Here is a 20,825-nt window from a genome sequence, read left to right as displayed (position 1 = left end):
GGGCCTTAAATAGGAAATAAATAGTTCTATTGTCTATATACTATCTAAGCTTCTCTGTTGATCTATTACTGGCTTCTAGTTCATCTCACTTAATAATCTTTTCCTGTCAATAATAAGACAGTATAAATCTATTTTGACGTTCGAAAACAATTCATTCATGTTAAATTTTGAATTTATGAGACATATGAGGCCTTTAAAATCAAAGGCAGCTAAACGCCTTAATGTTGTTAGTTGGACACGCTTTAGTGTTTTCATGTTATAGCAAATGCAGCTAAATCTCAGTTCAAACAAACAAATTCAGTTCAAAATTTTTATTTTACTCTGAACTAAGTACTAATAAACGAAGTTTTATCATTTAAAATTCAGATTATTAGTATTATTCTCATTCTTTTATAAATCTGCTTTAAAATAAAGAATATCGTAGCTATCCGAACAAAGTTATTTCAGCTTCTCAAACTGGGAGTGCTGCTAACATTGGCTCTATCTAGCAAGAGGAGCACTTCGATGGATCGGGAGGATCCGTAATGACGTGATTAGGGCCGATTTTTTTAGTTTATCTGAATATTTGACGGACTTGGATTTAGCTGCCTTTGATTTTATAGGCCTCATATAATCTCCAAAATAAAACATCGATTTGTGTTCAACTTTTATTCTTGTCCTTAATATACATTGCTAAAAGCACAAGTTTGGTTGGGAATCACTCCTACCATGCGATAATAAAATATGTATTAGTTACTTTAAACAAATAAATAAAAACACTTTTCGGCTTTACAATCACCAATAACATAGTTTTATCAACAATTTCTTAACGCTTAGTTGAGAAATACTTTCGATGGCCTCGATTTAAAATGTTTAATTAGAACAAAGACATACTGCTTTCTCTTCACATAAGACAGAGAACACAGCTGTATCCTTAATAATTATAAGAATTTTATTAAACGTCAGACCCGCTACAGTGAATTGTACAATCAACAAAAAAGGATGCGAAATTATCTAGATCGACGGCGCAATGACATCATCCTGAATCCGATATACCACATAAAACACATTACCTATATTACAAATACATAAATAATACCTTTAATCGAATGGTAGATTATTTGTTAGTTGCTATTCTATATTCATTAGGGTTCATGCAAAAATTACACAATTAGTAAATAATATAAGCAACTACGATATTAATATTATATCAAAGGTGCCTGACTGAATAAATGTAGATCTACAATTAAACATTTCAAAGGCTAGGGTCGAATAAATAGTTTTAATAAGCACAACTGTGGTGATTTTAAAACCGAGGCCATGTGGTCTAATCGCCGTACCCAAGTTCGTCCTTAAATTATTATACATATAAACCAGAGATGCGGGGCAAAATACTGAATTACAGAGACTCGCACAATACGACTAAAGAACTTAATATTATTGCTAAACTACAAGGATTACGGCGATTATTTCTATTAGCTAAACTAAGGGGACACCATGGCCGCATGGTGTAACTTTAGCGTTCGTCGAGACTGCAGCAGACCACCGAATGTTCCGTAAACAAACTCGCATAAACTCGAGATACATATATTATAATAATCGATCAGTGTTCTGTCGGTGGCCGCCAAGAGCTGCTCAATCTCAATTTTATCACTCGGTTCGACTTCGCAGAACGCGTCGCGTGTTTCACTAACTATCATAAATATTAATAAACTCTAAATTTAATTATCGCCCGCCTTATCGTAGGCAGGCTTGATGTCCGATCAAGATTCAATAAATTTATCTGATCATTCTAATCAACGACTGTGAGAGAGGATTGAAACGTCAAAAACATTAATTCAAACAATCGTCCCGAAAACAAAATTAAAACTATTTTGTGATAAAAGATTCCGAATCGTAAACTAATTAATCGTAAAATAAAAACTATTACATTTCATAAATTGACAGATTTATAATATACAAAAAACAAATCTATTTGAAATACATAAAAAATTGAAAATAAAGATTGAAACTTATGAAGTCGAGATCAGGGGGCAGTGTGCTACATCATAAAGATATCGATTGTTACCGCTCGTGTGTCATGTCACGATCCCTACACGTCCTCGCATAATCAAACACACACATACACACACACACACTACATATTGCCATCGAGTTGAAATAAAACCAAATAAGAGAGAATGAATGGCGTCTTCTAATCAACTACACGCCGCGCGGAGACACCGTCACTCTGTTATTCCGTTTGTGATGGCGACGCTCGGTTTGCTCGGAGTACTCGGAACACTGGAAATAGTTTTATAATCGTTTTACGAATAGAACATGCGATATGAAATATTTATATGATGCAACCTATTTGAAACTAATTTAAAATTTAATTAAGTAACTTAAGAACATAATCATTAATGACAAATTTATAGCTTTACTAAGACTTCTTGTGAGTCCACGCGGGTAGGTACCGCCACCATGCCTATTTCTACCATGAAGCAGTAATGTGTTTCGGTCTGAACGCTGGAGTAGCCGTTGTAGCTATACTGAGATCTTAGTATTTTTATCTCAAGGTGAGTGGCGCATTTATGTTGTAGATGTCTATGGGCTCCAGTAACCACTTAACACCTGGTGGGCTGTGAGATCGTCCACCCATCACAGCAATAAAAAAATAAAAAAAAATAATGGTTCTTTTTCAATTAATGGCTTGGATCTATACTTTATAGGAAACGCCCAAAATTGTGTGAAGAGTTGATGTCAAAAGTAGTGGTATAGAGTATAGAGTACTAACGCGGCGTGGTCGGGCGCGTCCAGCCCCATGAGCGCGAGCGCGCGCAGGGCGGCGCGGGCGCACTGCTCGTGCGAGTGCGCGGTGGAGGCGCCGCCGCCGTGGCACATCACGGGCGGCTCCGTCGACAGCGACACCAGCGACAGGTACTCCCCGTGGTTGCGCTGCACATCACAAACGTAATACCTTCACATGCTTTTTTTTTCTACCTAAGCTGAGAGCCTTGAGAGGCTATTTCAGCGTAACTCTTATTAGTAGATGAGCTCACGGGGCTCAAACCTAACATTGTTGCTGACACGAACCCTAGCAAGAGCCGTGCTTTGCAGAATCTACCACCGGATCGGAAACTCGACCCACTGAGAAGATTCGGCGAGAAACTCAGTGGGCTGTCTATGGGTATAGGACGATACAAAGCTTCCGCTACTTTATACAGATTTAGGAAATCAAAGCTGGCAAGTCGACGCCGACGTTAGATCCTACCTTTCTGGATATAAAGTCTAACGTTGTATTATTCGTGACAGCACCAGTTAATTAATAGACCTCTATTTTTTTGTGTCAGTCACCAGTACATATACAGGGACCAGGAATTTTTACCGTTACACTTTTAGTATAAATCAACCGCTAAGTTTAAAAAAGATTACCTTAGGAAAATCTGAAAACTGCACTGTAAATCCGAGGAGCTGCGAGAGATACATGAGCTGATCTTTGGCTCCGGGCGTCGTCCCAGGCGAAGTCGTGGTACTGTTATTGCTCACAACTGGAGTGGAATTACTAGTGCTATTTGTAACTGTATCGGTGACACCTGTAAAATTAAATTATTCACACACATTAACTAAAGCAAACCTAATAAAAGTTTTCGGTGTATGTTTTTTTTTATTGCTTAGATAGGTGGACGAGTTCACAGCCCACCTGGTGTTAAGTGGTTATTGGAACCCATAAACATCTACAACGTAAATGCACCACCCACCTTGAGATAAAGTTCCAAGGTCTCAGCATAGTTACAACGGCTGCCCCGTCCTTCAAACCGAAACGCATTACTGCTTCATGACAGAAATAGGCAGGGCAGGTATGTTTGATCTGTGCACGCTAATCTTATCAGCTGAACTGTTTTCTGTGCCGTATCAATTGAACCTGGTTAACTAATTTTTGCGTTTCGTTTTATAAAAATTGGTTGCCATTAATAACACAATTTTAAGGCTCATATGAGATTAACAAATTAGTTAATGGTGCATGAGATTGATAACTCATTTTGTTATAATTGTGCTATTTAGTTTAAGGAAACAACTTCGCCTGCCGCGTTTGTTCTTACCGTTAGTCGTTTGTGTTTGTGGGGTTCCTCCTCGTTGTTGGTAATCCATGAGTAGCACGCCCGGAACCGGCTGTCGGGTCTCACTGGCCGCTGTATCGCTAACCTGAAATATATTTCTGTACTCTTAAAAGCGAACTACATGTGACATCTATATATATTAATACGTGAAGCAAAAACTTTGTATCCCTTTTTTGCGAAAATTGCCTGGACGGAGCAGTATGAAATTTTCTATACTTATAGAGAATATAGAGAAGAAGTGCAGAATGCTAATTTTTTTTAAATTATGCATAAAAAACGCATTAAATCATTAAAAAAAGCATTACACACTTTCAGGTATTTGACATAACACATACATAAAAATATACTCTTTATTTACTGTCAATTGGGAAACTTTTGTTATTGTTTAAAGTCTGTGGTCAAATTTGATAATAGATTAATAATATTGTTTGCCTTTAATATTATTGATCTATAGTGTAGTTTTGGCGAATACTGTGATTATATTATCGAAATATAAATAGTGTTTGACAATAGAACCATAAAAATGTTTAAACTTATAATTTCAATTAATTATAGTCGAATCTCGACTACTGTGGGGCCACTAGTATAAATTATTACACGTTTATTGTACCTGGGTGATACTCAAGATTTAAGAACCGGTCGCTATGCTCCAATATTGAAAGCCAAAAAATCAACAATAAAACTTCAAGGTAAACAGCTTGCATATAAAATCCATTTATATGAAATCGCTTGTTTCGTTGAATCCAGAATCAAAACTAATTTCAATGGCATGAGTAGCACCTCACCTTGTTTTTGCTATCGGTTCCATTAGATTTACTTCCATCGCTAGAGACGCTAGTGCTGAGCTCGGAGCCGTTGACTGTGGCTGTGTTTCCAGTCGAGCCGTTTGTTATCATTTCCATTGCTAAAAGTACATCTGAAAATGTCATTGCTTTATATATGATTGTTTTAATGACAGGTGTGAGGATTTTTTTATAAATTAGGTCTGCAGATAAGCTCGAGGATCACCTGGTGCCAAATGATTATAGGACACACCTTGAGGTTGAAATTTCAATTTTATTGCAGCAGGTGCCCCACTCTTCAAACTGAAACGCATAATTGCGTCGCGTACGGGCTGACAATACGTCTACCAACTAGTAAAAAATATTGACGGCTCATGAGTGCACTTTTCATTTAGGACCAAAATAAATGGCAACTTAACCATGCGATTGTACATGTTTAGTCATAGTTGAGTATTACTTGAAATAATAAAAAACGTTTAGTTTTTTTAGTTATTTATAACAGATTGACTTTAAATTAAAAGACAGCTTTTAATTTAAAAATTACTACAAAGTAGACTCGTCAATTACGAATCAGCAAATACTTCGCGGTGTACGTACTGTACTGGTTATCTATACATATAAATAAAATTGGAGTATCTGTTTGTAATATTGAAATAATCACTTTTTACTACATGAATATATACGATACATAAACCAAAATAACATTTTTTACAATTTTTGTCTGTCCGTCTGTTTGTTCCGGCTAATCTCTGGAACGGCTGGACCAATTTTGACGGGACTTTCACTGACAGGTAGCTGATAATATAAGGAGTAACTTAGGCTACTTTTTTTGACTAGCTTCGCACCGTGGCGTCACCCCCGATACGTCAATAACCGCGGGTAGCATAGCGGGATTCAACTATTCAATAATAAAATTTAATGTTTCCGAAGCGAAGCCAGGGCGGGTCGCTAGTATCTAAATATAAGAATAAGGGTGTCGTAATTACTGTGGGCGGCGCGTCGCTTGGCAGTCTTCTTGTTGGGTCCCCGGCCGGTGGCGGAGTGCGGCGGCGCGTCGCAGCGCACGAGGAACTCGCGGCGTCGCGCGGCGCCGCGCTCCTCCAGCACGGCGTAGTGCGGCGAGCGCGCGCGGGCCGCGTGCCGCACCACCGCCAGCCGGGAGATGGGGTTGTCGCCGCCCGGACTGCCGCCGCCGGACCCGCTGCACACGCTGCCCTCCTGCGACAACACGTCGGATGTGTCTTAACTATTATACAAACACTACTACTTTCCATGCCGTCATTTACTTACTGTTTTGTATTTAAAAAACATTGACACACGAGTAATTGAAGACTTGACGATTTACTTATGTGTCCAAACAATAATTATGAGAAGTTTGGCTCGATTCGAATTATTTTTTAATTTAATAGATAATATACGGTGTGAGTGTACGAGGTGTCGTGTAGACACTAGCCTCTTTCTCCTCAATCGTTCCCTCAGTTGATCGAGTTTCTAGATCGATATGTTACTGACCCAATAAAGAAGGCGCCAAGAAGTAGCTCTAGGTGTAGGTGTACCGCGGAGTTTTGAGGTTTTATCTACGATACTCATACAAAAAAACAGTAACTCCACATGCCAAGAGCATGTATTTTCTGCTGTCTGATACATAACTGGAACTTCGCTTGAGGGAAGCAATGTAATATATATATTTTTAATATGCTTTTATTAGCTTCAGACGTATGTATGTTAGTATGTAACGGAATCTTTGAACATGATTGTGACCCCCTTCAGAACGTCGAATTAATTCGAAATTTGGTATACTTATTAAGGACGATGACAATATGAAATGAATATTTTAAAAAATTGAAAAAATTTAAATTCAACTAAAAAATGAAAATCAAATAATAGTTTAAAAAAACTAACAAAATACGCTTTTATAGAAAATCCAACTAAAAAATAGAATATAAATTTGAATTAAAAATAGTATTAGAAAACATGATTTTATTGTAAAAAAAGCGTGTAAAAAACTATTATTTATTTTTAAAAATTTTGAGGGGGTCACAACGAAATGTGCTTGAGTTTCAGTAGTAAGCAATAAGATTATTAAAAAAAGTGAGTAACCTTGATTAGATTGCGCGGCTTCTTCTTGGCGGGGTGCGGGCGGCGGCGCTCGGGCGGGCGCGGGCGCAGCGCGGCGAGCGGCCAGCGGTGCCGCATCTCCTCCAGCATGCGCTCGGCCGCGCGACGCTTCGACACCTTCTTGCCGTTGCCCTCGCCCTCCGTCTCTATCTCGCCCACAGTGCATGTCGTCACGAATACCTGTGTGTGTGTGTGTGTGTGACCAGCAATTTCAATACAACTATTGCGTAATTGGTTGTTGTATGTAGTTGGTATTATAAATTACTAGCTGTAACCGTCCACATCGCTGGGCATTTAAAATTAATATTATTATTTCTCAGCCCTACAAAGATTCTCATAATTAACGCCCCCGCAAGTGGTGTAGGGAGTCCAACACTCGTATAAATATTAGCCTATCCATTAAGTACATGTATTTTCTACATAGATACCAAATTTCAAGTCAATCGGATACATGGTTCAGTAGTTATAACGGAACATCCGTAAAAACCACTGTAGATTTATATATTAGTATAGATAAAGGTCACATGGTCAATATAACTTGTGTATTATGGACACGCTTGCGACCACTTTTAGGAGAAAATATATTTAGATATAAAAATAAGCAGAGGTTGTGATTGAGAACTCAAGAAAAAATTATAGTAAATCCAATCTCACCCTCATATGTGGAGGTCCGCGTTCAGATTTGACAGCAAAATCAACAGTGAGATTTCGTTTCAAAGCAATTTCATGTACAAGTGACACCGGAGACTTCACTTCAGAATTCAATAAATCACCTCCTTCCCCTGAAATTTAATTTATATATTTTTGATTTATATTTCCAAAAATAATGCAATTAACGTAAAGTGAGGTTTTTTTTTAATTTAATTCATGTTACTTAATCAGTGCACAATTAAAAAAGTAGGCAAAGTGTTTGAAATTGTTGTTATCAGTTGTAAGTGCAAAATATATTTCCCTACCATACATCAATGTGTTTCGGTTCTAAAGCCAGCAATTAATATTAATTAGTTGATATATTATCCGTGACTTGTCATAATTTAATGTGATGTATGGTATTTTAATTTGCAAATTCTAAATCGATTTTGAGTTGATTAATATGAATTATATGATTATGAAAAGATAAATAATAAGTGCGCTTCTACGTATTTTAAATAAACAAATCGGAGAGCAACGTAAATTAGTAGCACTAAGTTTTCTCTATAGTTCCCGAATTCGTTATCAGTTATAATGATTATCTCTCGATTTTAAACTCATCATTTAAACAAAAAAAATGGAAAAAATTTAAGTGTAACAGCTGTTTTTCAATGATGTTGGAACACACAGACCCAATAACACGGAGTTTATGATCAGTTATATAAGCCACTGTCGAAAGACCTTTGTTAAAGTTTCACAATAAAAAAAATTAGGATACCGTTTTCGTCTGTAGCAGCGTTGGTATCGTGCGGCGCGAGCGCGGCGGCGGCGGGCGCGGGGTGCGGGCGCAGGTCATGCAGCGCGCGCGCCGCTGCGTCGTGTCGTGCGGCTTGCGGCGTGGCGCCCTCGCCCAGCCAGGCGCGGCCGCCCACGTCCACGCGCACGCGGTACACGAGCGCCGGCAGCACGCGCGCGAACACGCCGCCGCCGTACCCGCGGCCCCGCGCGCCCCGCCCGCACCCCGCCACGGCCGGCAGCGACGTGTATATGGCGGGCTGGCACAGCTTCATCGCCAACGCGTTCAGCTCCACCGTCGGCATGACCGTACCTGAAGTCAACACATTACTTCACTAGCCTGTTTTTATTCTCTGATGTAAATTATTCTGATTCATCAGAATGATTCATCAGAATAATCTTTTTATTAACATTAATTTGCACTTAATATAATTCAACTCTATGAATAAAAAAATATTTAAATTAAGGACAAAAGAAAAATTTTTTTTACACGTTTCTTAATTAACAACTTATGTTGATTTTTTAAGATTCTGTCTAATAAGATGTTAAATTTAATATATTATCAGGTAAATATTTTTTATATAAGAAAAAAACTCTTGTTTTAATCAAACTCAAACAATATATATACAAGTCGTGCTACTTACCAGAATTCCTGTGGTGATGATGCAGTGCGGTGAGGGGCGGCGCGGGTCGGGGCGGGGGTGGGGGGTAGGCGGTGCCCGCCAGCGCCGCGCCCGCCGCCGCGTGCTGTGCGCGCTTTATGGACGAGCCCTGAACAACATCGCACATACGAATATTAAAAAATTGTCATATAATAAAAAAAAGGTCGCACATTGTAGTGTCTGACATCACCGCCATTAAAATGCAGGACTGAGACATCCTACTACATAGCTGCTCTTATTTATTATAGACGTGTTTAACACAGTATTGAAATCTCGTTCGTTCGTAGTTCCCGTAAACAGATCGTTAAAAATGTTTCCCACTTATTCGTGTGACCAGTTGCGCTCACGATTGCGAAGGTAACGGACGGTTCGCCATTTTCATAGTCCGTGACGTCTATTGTGTAGCTTCATCATGGATTGGAACAACACCAAGGTGATGGAGTTCATTGAACTCCTGCAAAATGAATCGACCGTATGGGACCCTCAAAAGAAATCCAATAACAACAGAATGGCCGTTAATGACGCTTAGGAAAGAATTAAAAACTCTTTTTCTCTTCAATGTTCTATTGACGAATTAAAAAAGAAGAAAAATTCGTGAGACATTCGTAAACAAGTGTAGGAGGAAGCGCAAACGGGTTCGCAAATTGAATACCGAACCTATTTGCACAGCCGCTAAGTTTGCGAATGAATGTCTGACGACCCTTCACATGCGCGCGAACATTCGTACAATGTACAAATGTTCGCGCGCATGTGAGTGGCCGGCATTAGAACAATGAAAAATAGAAAAGTTAGTTTGTGTAAAATTTAAAAATGTACCTCAGCCGTATATTCTTCAGCTTCACCCAAGCGAAGTGTTACTGTGAATACTTTTTTGTGGGCCGGTCCTGTTTCTGATGTGAGGCGGTATTGGTGTTTTATCTGTAAATAAAAACCCAACTTACTTTTTATTTATCTATGCTTTTGACGTTTTGTCACGGCCAAAATATTTTTCTATTAGGTACGGCTTTAAGCTGCATTAACAAAGTCGAAATTCTTTGGGCATAGTAAAATTGCCTAAGCAGTGTTGATTTTAAATTAAATTCCAACCTTAGTTCAACCAATAGTTCCTTAACATAGAACAATTGGATCAGTGTCTTCAATCTACGAATAGGGTTCCTAAATTTGTTTGACGTCATTTTGTGGCTTTTGACATGTTGGTTATATAAGGTGATTATAGTTTATGGATTATGGAACGACGTCTTTTCAAACGTCTTCACTTAAATGGCCATGTTCAAATCCTGCTAACCAAATACTTCTAATGAAATACATATTTGATACATGTTCACAAATGTCTGCCACGATGAAGGAACAATACTGTGTAATAAAAATAGAAACCGCCAAAAATTTACGTTATTACTATATAATTGAGATAACAGACATCAAGTCTCAAGGTAGGTGGCTGAATTCACATTGTTATGTCTATGGACTATATAGAACAGACAAGGCTGTATGGGCTTAGATTCCCTTGCCTTTCCTAATAAGGAAAAAATGTACCAACAAAAATGTTTATAGACTCTGGTAATCATTTAACACTAGACGGGCCGCGATGGTGGGACAGCGAATAAGAAGTGAAACGGGCTGACCTTATTGTACCTGGCCAGTTCGTTGACCAGGCACATGGGAGTCTTCTCTTTACTGTTGGCCGCGGCGGCGGGAGCACGCGCCTCGCCGTCGCCCGCCGCCGGTGCGCAGTCCGCGCCGCCCGCGCTCAGCGCCGCGCCCACGTTTGCACTCGCCTCGGGCACGGCCGCGCTGCCGGCTACCGGACCCGCTGATACCGACCCTGCTGCAACTTTGCAATTACGGCTTTTATTTTTCAAACGTCTTTATACTGAGATATGATTTTGAGCATTAGCGGTCTATAGACTTTTACTATAGAAAGCATGTACTCTGTCGTGATTTTGAGCATTAGCGGTCTATAGACTTTTACTGTTGAAAACATGTACTCTATCGTGATGTTGAGCATTAGCGGTCTATAGACTTTTTACTATAGAAAGTATGTACTCTGTCACATTAGCTTGTCTATCCATCATATTAGGCACATGCTAATAATTCTAAAAACAGTAACTATGAAGTGATACATACATACATACATTACTGAGATTTCTTAAAGTAAATATCAAGCCAGCTACTAAAACAACTATTATATCTATAAAAACTTAAAATCTAATTGAATATGCAATTTCGAAAAGGACACATGTCGCATATTTTGTCAAATACGTTTTTTCATATACATGTAGTTTTGAGGCTTACCTACACCCATTTTATAATAATTCCAGTAATTTTCAATTGCTAATTAACACTAAAATATATCTCAAAAGTTAATATTTTAAATTTCACACTGCTTTAGAAAATAATCAGTTTTTTTTCATTTCCTGAACATTTTAAATTTTCAGAGATGTGCCCTTTTCGAAATTGCATATTCAATTAAGAACAATAAAAACTAATAAAGTATACGATCCACTATCTACGCATGTTCTAATTTAATTTTAACTAAAAAAACGAATTAAAAAACAAATGTATTTTCTTTTTGTACAAAACAACAGCTATAAAATCAAGTGTCATATTACAGTATGTACCTATATCTTTGTGATAATTTATGCATTGTCCATCTAAATCTTGCATGAGCTTCGAGTTCGAAGAAAAAAGTGGGGGAGACGATAGCCTGTCCCGACCTAATATATTAAATTAATCACATATTACAAGACCATTAATATTGAAATTGTTAACCCTTTCGCTACTATGGGTGACTAGTCACCCGTCACAAAAGGTCGTCTATATACGATGGGTGACTATAGTCACCGGTTGAAAAATAACGCCGAAAAAAATACGACGAAGAGTTCGACTAGCGAACTAACCCATAGACACAGCCCACTGAGTATCTCGCCGGATCTTCTCAGTGGGTCGCAATTCCGATCCGATGGTAGATTCTGTGAAGCACGGCTCTTGCTAGGGCTAGTGTTAGCAAATTCTCTCAGGTTGAGCCCGTGAACTCACCTAACCGTCCGGACTTAACTGAAATAGCCTCTTAGGCTACCAGCGAATAGGTAGGGAAAACAACGCGAAAGGTGATGTGCGCACATTTAGCGCTCCCTTTCTTGCGAAACACTTTGAAGCGAGGCCTGCCGTAGCGAAAGGATTAAAGCGGAAAAAGATATTTCTACTATTACGATTACTTTCAATATTTGCAATAATATGTACGTATCTACACTAAATCAATAGAATTAATGGGGAATCAAAATTCGTTTTAAGTAATATTAATGTATGAGAATTGTGCTTCGTAAACTTTTATTCAAATACTAGCCGTACTCGCCCGCTTCGTTGGGCATTTAAAATAAACATTATTATTTATTGTCATTATTATTAGGGAATCCAACACTATTATAAATATTAGCCTATTCATTAAGTACATGTAGTTTCTACATGGATACCAAGTTTCAAGTCAATCGGATGCATGGTTCAGTAGTTATAACGGAACATCCGTAAAAACCACTGTAGATTTATATATTAGTATAGATTATGTCAGGGCATTGATACCATGACGACAATATTTGTGAGAGCTTAGATTTACTCACCAGTGTGACGTGGCGGTGCGTTCTGAGTTTGTTGGGCGGGTTGCGTTGGCGGATGATGGTGCTGGAAGGGGGGAGGTACCACCCCGCCCGGACCGTACCCGCCGCCCATATACGGACGACGAAGTCGCTGTCGACAACCAAATAACGCAATTAAAAATTATTTACATTCAGCAACCCCGACCTATGCTTTTCTCCTAAGCAAATATGTATATTGGAAAAAGAAAGACCTACTCCCACTAAAAATCGACTCAATACTATGTGGTTCGGTAAAACAGTGAAGGGATCATTTGTGTTTTGTATAAGATCTCTTCCAATGTGAATACAAAGTATTAGTAGCAAAAAATAATATCTCGTTATAACAAAAATAATGCTATATTATGTACCAGCTGTTAGCACACGTAGTTTTATTGGTATTCAATTTGATGCCAGATTAAAACCAGCATTAAATCTAGATAGAGGCCGTCTCGTAGCATCGCCGTAGTTGCTAAATGTCGTCAAAATTCTAGGGGAATTGCCAGATGTGGTCATAACAAATTTAAAAAAGATGAAATCGAATCGAGAAATTTTAATCGCACGTGTATATGATACAGTTGCTCAACTATATTCTTGTTGCACGAGTGCCTTGCTCTTTCTGTCTATTTTGCTCCGGATCACAGAATATGTCGTTGACACAGCAACAATTGCTGAATTACTTGAATTAATTACCGGATTCCCGTGAATTACTTCCAGCGGTCCAGCCGTGATAGTTAACGAATTTGGAATTGAATTACTTAAAATGATTTCGAATTCACTACTAGTAAATTCTTATAGGTACAGTTCAAGAGGAGATTCTTTGTTACTTTCCCAATAAGCTAGTGTTGTTACAGAAGTGAACATGCGTACTAAGCTATTCATGATCCCAGTAATAACCTACTTCTTATGCCACTATTTCTTAACCACTATGATTCAGTTAGTGTAGGACAACTCTCCACCAAACTAAGGATTTTATTAAAAACCCTTGTTATAGAAACAAATGATCGGAATGGAATATCGCTATTTGATACCTACGTAAATCCACAATATTAAACTTTTTTAAACAGCCTGTTAAAATTATTACAAATGTATATTTTTCAAATTTCGACCTAGATCAAGACAAAGCTTACCGACAAACGTAGTAGGAGTGAATAATATTATAAAAATGAAAATACACTACCGGTGGTACATTGTGATGTTGGCCTGGTGGATGATGTGGCATAGGTCTGATCGGATGCGGAGGTCTCTGAGCAGGTCCGTGGTGTGGAGGTACTCCCATGCTGCCCATGCCGCCCATTGCCTGCCCATGCCCGCCCATCCCTCCGCCCGCCTGGGATGGACCCAGCGGTACCCTTTACACACAAACACAATAAAATTCGTTTAGCATTACGTTTATTAATAAATCTCAAGATATCTCAACGTTTATCACTAGATTCAAGTTATCACTTCGAGATTCCACGCCAACGAAAGATAAAGAGCAAAGTTTTAGTGAAAGGAAGCGGGGACACTGGACACCTTTCGTGTGATCAGTCGTACACACTGTGACAGTGTTATTGCAACTGCCCGCCGTTCAATTGACGTGAAATATTACTTTTAGTGAAGAAAGGTCCTGGCTTTCGAACTGGCTCCACTGGTCAATAGAGACATCGTCATATGTTCCTTTTGTCCGATTCATTCGTGACCTGTTTAAGTGACAAAGAGTGCCGCAAAAGACCCTCGGCGTATCAACAAATTACACATAATTTGCATATGAAAGCGTCTACACTCAATAGATGAATGTAAAACAGAGTTATTATATTAAAGAGTGTCAAAGTTTGAGAAGCCAAGTAATATTATTACACTGTTATCGTGTGGCTTGTATGGTATACATTTAAACCACACAGTGAAACGATATATATAGTCTCTTGCTCAAAAATTCTTACATGAAAGTTTAATGTAATAAATTCGGAAATTTTCCATTGAATTTAAGGAGACATTTTAATATCATAAGTTTATTTTAATAGCAACTATTGTATTCCAGTAAATTAAACTTAATAACCAATATGCATTTCATGAAATCTATTTAACTAAAAATGCTTTATTTCAACTAGAAATCTAAATGCAAAAATTAATAAAAACACTTAATGATAAGAATTTAGGGCAACTTTAAATTCTTAAGTTCTACACATATATCCCAGCAGCTTTTTTTCGCCACAAAGGATAATTAAATGGAAATACGTGTATCAAATGGATTATAAAACACAAAAAATTGCACTGAATGAATATAAGGTGACTGCAGAAATTAAAAATACATTAATCTCTGCCGAAGAGACACTCACTAGTTCAACCTTTTATCATTCACAAGAATATTACTACTTTTGGATAAAATCTGATGTAATGTTATTTTGAATCTATAATTAAAATTAAAAAGGCGAAATCAGGAAGAGGACGCTGATGGTCCAAACAACGATGAGCAAGCTCAAACGAATACGGAAAAATCGCAAAATCTCCAACGTCACGAAAATGAGACTCGTTCGAATCCTAGTTTTAGTTTTTCTCTTTGGTCAATCTTTCTCTACGGTGCAGAGTCCTGGACAATTAGGGCATCAGAGCGCAAGAAAATAGACGCGTTTGAAATGTGGTGCTGGAGACGAATGCTCCGGATTCCGTGGACGGCCAAGAGGACAAATAAATCTATTCTAGCTCAGCTTCGCATCCGAGTCAGGCTCTCAAGAATCTGCTACCAGAGGGTCGTCAGCTACTTCGGTCACATTGCCCGCCGACAGTCGAATAACTTAGACAAAGTGATTTTGACGGGTAAGGTAGAAGGAAATAGACCGCGTGGCCGATCACCTAGCCACTAGTTGTTTTTTTAATTATTTTTTATTGCCGTATAGGCATAGTAGCATACGGCCCAACTGGTGGTGGGTGGTTACCGTCGCTCATGGACGTCAGCAATGCCAGGGGCAAAGTCATGTCATAGCGCTTGGGAAACACCGTGGAGCGGAGCTCATTCCAATGCCGGATGGTACGTGGCAAAAAAGATCTCTGGAAAAGCACTGTGGGTGAAAGCAGTGGCTAGTAGGTAGTATGGATGAACTCTACTCCGGTAGCAGGTGGTGCGACGGTAAAAAGGAGACGATGGAATTATCTCAAATAATTCCTCAGAGCACTCCCCATGGAACATACAGCACAAAATACAGAGGGAACCAAAGTTCTCCACAGACCTAGAGGTTCCAAGCGATCCGTGACAATGGGATTATTGACAATCTGAACAGCTAGTGTGACCGAATAACCACCTAAGTGGATGGGCAGTCGAAACCACCCTATGAGAAGCTGAGGACCAGACAAGGTGGAAACAGCTCACGAGACAGGCCACAGTCAAGTTTCAAGGACACAACCTTCAGTAATAAAGAAGAATTAAAATTACTTTTATGGTTTACTCTCACATATTTTATTGTCATTGTTTTATTTGTGACATTTCAAATACTGAACGGGTTAGTGTTTATGCTTTAATTGTTATGTCTGCCTCAATAAAACAAGAAAATACTAAGAACATAAGAAAATAAGTAAGCTTGAAATTTGATTGAATGAAAAATTTCATCTTAAATGTTAAAATAACAATTTCCATGACCAATACTGTAATATGTTGTCTAAATGTAGAAAGTGTCAGTGACATTATTTATATGTAGGGAATAGTTTAATACAGCCCAAAACATGAATGTACATAATACTGATTTGTTTTTAAAGATTAAACATATTGAGTTCACAAAATAAAAATATTATCTAATGACATTATGGTTATACATGATTATTACACCTGTAAAGTATTTAACACATTGAAAGTTATGAACATGAGATTAACCCATGAATGTAGTTTTAATCATGTTCGTGAATTATATAAATCAAAGAACATACTATAAATGTAAATTAAAAATTGGTAAGTTTAATGGTTACACTTAACAGCAAGAATTGGTCAGAACATAAAATAAGTTTAATGGGTACACTTAACAGCATTGTTCGAGACAGCCATTATTAAGTGCATTAAGAAAATTTAAAAAAAATTAGGTTAGGTATGTTGTGTCTTATGAATTTAAATTTAATTTAATTTAGGTAGTTTAAGTGATTTACAATTTTTTACAGTGCACTATTGAATCAGTTTCTGTCATGAGCAGCAACATACAAGGAAACAAGTTTAATAGATATTTTTAGGTTTGAAAACAGCAAAATATAAAAAAAAAAAATTCAATGATTTCATACAAATTGCTTTTTATCCTATTGTATCTGAATGAGTTTTATGAAATTTGAAAATTGAATATTTACTTCTATTATTTTAATATTTCACAACTTAACTTATTTATTTTGTATATACATTGAATGCTGTTAAGAATATTATAAACCAAACTAATAAACTAAACTTTTGAGGAAGAAAATAGTTTAAATAATAACTAAAAATAAGTAAAATAGTAAATAGTTTAAAATAAATATGACCATAATAAAACAATTTACGTGTGAAGTCTAATCAGGACCTGATTAAATTAAGTCAAACCAAACACAGGCTAGTAAATAAACATCTAAATAATGAACCATGCCTAAAATGAAACTATGAAACACTAATGAAACCCTAATTTAAATGAAAGTACTACTGTTAGTATGCCTAAGTCTTACTATTTTAAAATGGTTAGTTAACTTACGGTTTGCAAACAAAATAATAAAAAGCCGATGTTACCTAGTTAACGTTACGTGCCTGTTCTCCCGGTGTAACTGATGGGGCGGCATCTGATGGTGTGCGGGCATCGCTTGGTGTCCAGGCATGTGCTGCGGCGGGTGCCCTGACATCGGCTGATGATGCATGTTTGGGTGATGCATCATCTTCCACTGCCACCGACACAACACAAACTATAAATATCGCGGTCAACCAAAACACCGTAAATAAACCAAGTCAATTACAAAAGTACATCGTGGCGGCCCTTACCTAAATTCAATATTTAACAGTTTTTATTTCCACAGTTATAAAAATATCATCAATCCGCTCTTGTTTTTATGCCCCTGCTATTTTATTTTGGCAAACAGTAAAGAAAATCGTTTTGTTCAACATGCGGCCATGTTAAATGTTGTCAGATGTAGAAAAAAAAACAGCCATATTTTGGAGAAGCATAGATTATCACTAATGTGAAGTTTAAAGAAGAGTGAAAATACATTCTTCAATAATATTAATTTTCGATTGCAGTATATTTTAACTGACGAAAAAATGTTTACACCCCATTTTTACTTTCTCGACTTTATGGACAAGCAGAATATTTGTTATTTATTTAGTACCGTCTTCTTGCAAAATAACAGCTTAACCAAAATTTTTGTAACAAATTGACGGTAGCTTAGCGGTATAAATGTAGCTTTTTTTTTTTTTTTTCCACAGGAGAAAATCGCCGGACCCCCACCCGCACGGCAGGTGGGGTATGTGGGAGTTGAACCTCACTAAAAACTCCTGCCGCTCACAGCCGGCGCCCTACCCCGGACCGGGTGGGAACCCAGTCGGAGTTATTGAGACGGCGGGACAGGGTTTACGCAGAGCACATTACATCCATCCCGCCGTCCCCCAGACGCCGGACCGGCGGCCGCCAGCAACATGACCGCCGGTTCCCTCGGTCGACGGGCCAAGAGCCCGATTGATAGCGCCGCGCTACACCTTCCCCCGGAGCGGTCGGGGGAACGCGACCTACCACGCTGCCCCACGCCTAAGCTCCTCCCCGCACAAAGCGGGTGGAGCCAGAAGCTCTTAGGGGGCCGGGTTACGGACGGGACCCCGGTCCCGACCCCCTGCTCGGCGGCCGCGGGTTTCTGCGTAGCGAGGAGAGCTTTGCCTCACTCGCCCCGCCGCCTCCTTCTGCGAGATGGTGCACTCGCAGAAGTCGAGCATAGCCTTCCAAGACTCGTCGCCGCCAAGCATCGACGCCACGACGCCAGGCAGCGACAAGTCTGGTCCTATCTTTGCGACAAGGACACGGCGCTGCACCTCCCAAGCGGGGCAGACAGCGAGCGTATGCTCCGCCGTGTCCAGGTCGTGTCCACAATGGTGGCACCTCGTCGTCGGCTCAGCTCCTATCCGGTGCAGGTACTTTCCGAAGCATCCGTGCCCAGTCAGCACCTGCACCAGACGGAAGGTGAGGCGTCCTCGGCCACGATTCACCCAGTCATAAAAGACCGGGTAAACCGCCTCGACGGTCCGTAGACCCCACGTGGGGTTGGCCAACCGCCTCGACCACGATTCGAGATAAATGTAGCTTAAGTAGTTTTGGCAAGAGTTACAAATCGCTGCAAAGTATCATAGTATATCCGTATCCGGAGCATAGGCTGGTAATTCTGGTAAGGCTGGCAAGGTAGCGAGACAGCACAATGCATCGGCAGTGAGCTGAATACGTGCATGCGTGATACTATGAAGCCAGTGCAGGCGATGTACTCCCCACTTGTACATCCAACAATTAAACCATCAGGCACACATATTAGGCGACACTAATTCTAGTACAGTGAAATTATCAATTTAGTTGTACAATAGTTGATAAATGCAGTTTAACAATAATTCTCAATCAATAATTAGCACGTCTCTTTCGATTTTCAGCTCTAGGGTATTCAATCCGACCATGCCATTCACATAATGTGAAGGATCTAAGAACGGATAGTATCCGTCGTATACCTGATCCTGTGGACCGAATGGTAAACAGTCGACGTCGCCCTAAACACGTCATTACGGGTTGTCCCGATCCATTTACGGTGCTTTTAGGCACCTCAAGCACCGGTCACCGTCCTCGCCGAACCCTTCGCTTACGACGAACGGCTCGACGAGCAAATTAACCCATAGACACAGCCCACTAAGTTTCTCAGTGGGTCGCGTTTCTGATCCGGTGGTAGATTCTACGAAGCACTGCTCTTGCTAGGACCAGTGTTAGCAACGCTCCCGGTTTGAGTCCCGTGAGCTCATAAAATAGTCTCTCAACCTATCACACAGGTAGGAAAATAAATATTCGTCAAGCCATTTTGCCATTCAAGCCATTTATGAAGTCGTCGTGGCCTAAAGGATAAGACGTCCGGTGCATTCGTTGTTGCGATGCACCGGTGTTCGAATCTCGCAGGCGGGTACCAATTTTTCGAATGAAATACGTACTTAACAAATGTTCACGATTGACTTCCACGGTGAAGGAATAACATCGTGTAATAAAAATCAAACCCGCAAAATTATAATTTGCGTAATCACTGGTGGTAGGACCTATTGTGAGTCCGCACGGGTAGGTACCACCGCCCTGCCTATTTCTGCCGTGAAGCAGTAATGCGTTTCGGTTTGAAGGGTGGGGTAGCCGTTGTAACTATACTGAGACCTTAGAACTTATATCTCAAGGTGGGTGGCGCATTTACGTTGTAGATGTCTATGGGCTCCAGTAACCACTTAACACCAGGTGGGCTGTGAGCTCGTCCACCCATCTAAGCAATAAAAAATAAAAATAAAAATTATGGAACAGTAATGCTCTCAGCCACTCCATGACCTGCAAAGTCATACGTCTGACGAATTATGAATCCGATCAGTCCACCACCCCTTAGATTTATTATCTGTAGACTGCAAATGTTATTATATTTGGAATCAAAAGTTAGGTCCCAGGTCATTTTCATGATTTAAAAAGACCATATCAGCAGTCATTACGCCATAAAAAAATCGGTTTTAATTTTTGAAGTTATACTTCTTTAGGCGCGTTATGAAAAATTGACGAGTGAAATTTTACGATGCGCGCGCACCGTGACACAAAATTAACAGAATGAAGTTGCCCACTAAATCGCTCATTACAATACGACCGACATAACTTGGCGAGTCTGAATATAGCCGCAGGTGAACTTTCCGAACCGTACCGAGAATTACCGAATTTATACGATGTCAAGAAAAGGGATGTCCAATATGCATGTTTGAAGATGTTGTTTAATCGATTTTTTTTCAAATTGATTAAAATTTAAATAAAAAAAGAAATAAATTTAATAAAAATAAAGTATACTTCTTACGCGCGTACACGCACCCTTTTTTTATTACACAATGTTCTTCGTGAAAATTTAAGAACTTTTATATTCAAATCAGTCCGGTTATTGTGTAATTGTGTTATTTTAGTATTCTTTAAA

The 20,825-nt window shown here is 39.1% G+C and overlaps 1 protein-coding gene across 10 annotated transcripts; it reads right to left on the bottom strand.

The window, feature by feature from the left end:
* Positions 1-633: 633 nt before the first annotated feature.
* stau (double-stranded RNA-binding protein Staufen) lies at positions 634-17,799 on the bottom strand. 10 transcript variants are annotated; one of them, XM_089727226.1, is made up of 17 exons: positions 17,647-17,791; positions 17,401-17,549; positions 13,873-14,044; positions 12,681-12,807; positions 11,685-11,780; positions 10,689-10,897; positions 9,883-9,984; positions 9,049-9,175; positions 8,388-8,717; positions 7,634-7,761; positions 6,962-7,159; positions 5,848-6,079; positions 4,865-4,995; positions 4,062-4,164; positions 3,394-3,554; positions 2,756-2,916; positions 634-2,262 (listed from the first exon to the last, which is right to left on the bottom strand). In XM_089727226.1, exons 2-17 carry the CDS (start codon positions 17,541-17,543, stop codon positions 2,205-2,207), a joined length of 2,478 nt encoding a protein of 825 aa, XP_089583352.1. In that variant the 5' UTR covers positions 17,544-17,549; positions 17,647-17,791; the 3' UTR covers positions 634-2,204. The 10 variants fall into 10 exon arrangements, with proteins under 10 accessions (XP_089583352.1, XP_089583354.1, XP_089583355.1 ...); XM_089727228.1 differs by having other exon boundaries at positions 10,689-10,891; XM_089727229.1 differs by having other exon boundaries at positions 10,689-10,888.
* Positions 17,800-20,825: the final 3,026 nt, after the last annotated feature.

Source organism: Bombyx mandarina, chromosome 05, assembly GCF_030267445.1.
Source record: "Bombyx mandarina strain Sakado chromosome 05, ASM3026744v2".
Lineage (NCBI taxonomy): Eukaryota > Metazoa > Arthropoda > Insecta > Lepidoptera > Bombycidae > Bombyx > Bombyx mandarina.
This window is presented reverse-complemented; position numbering and strand designations above follow the sequence as displayed.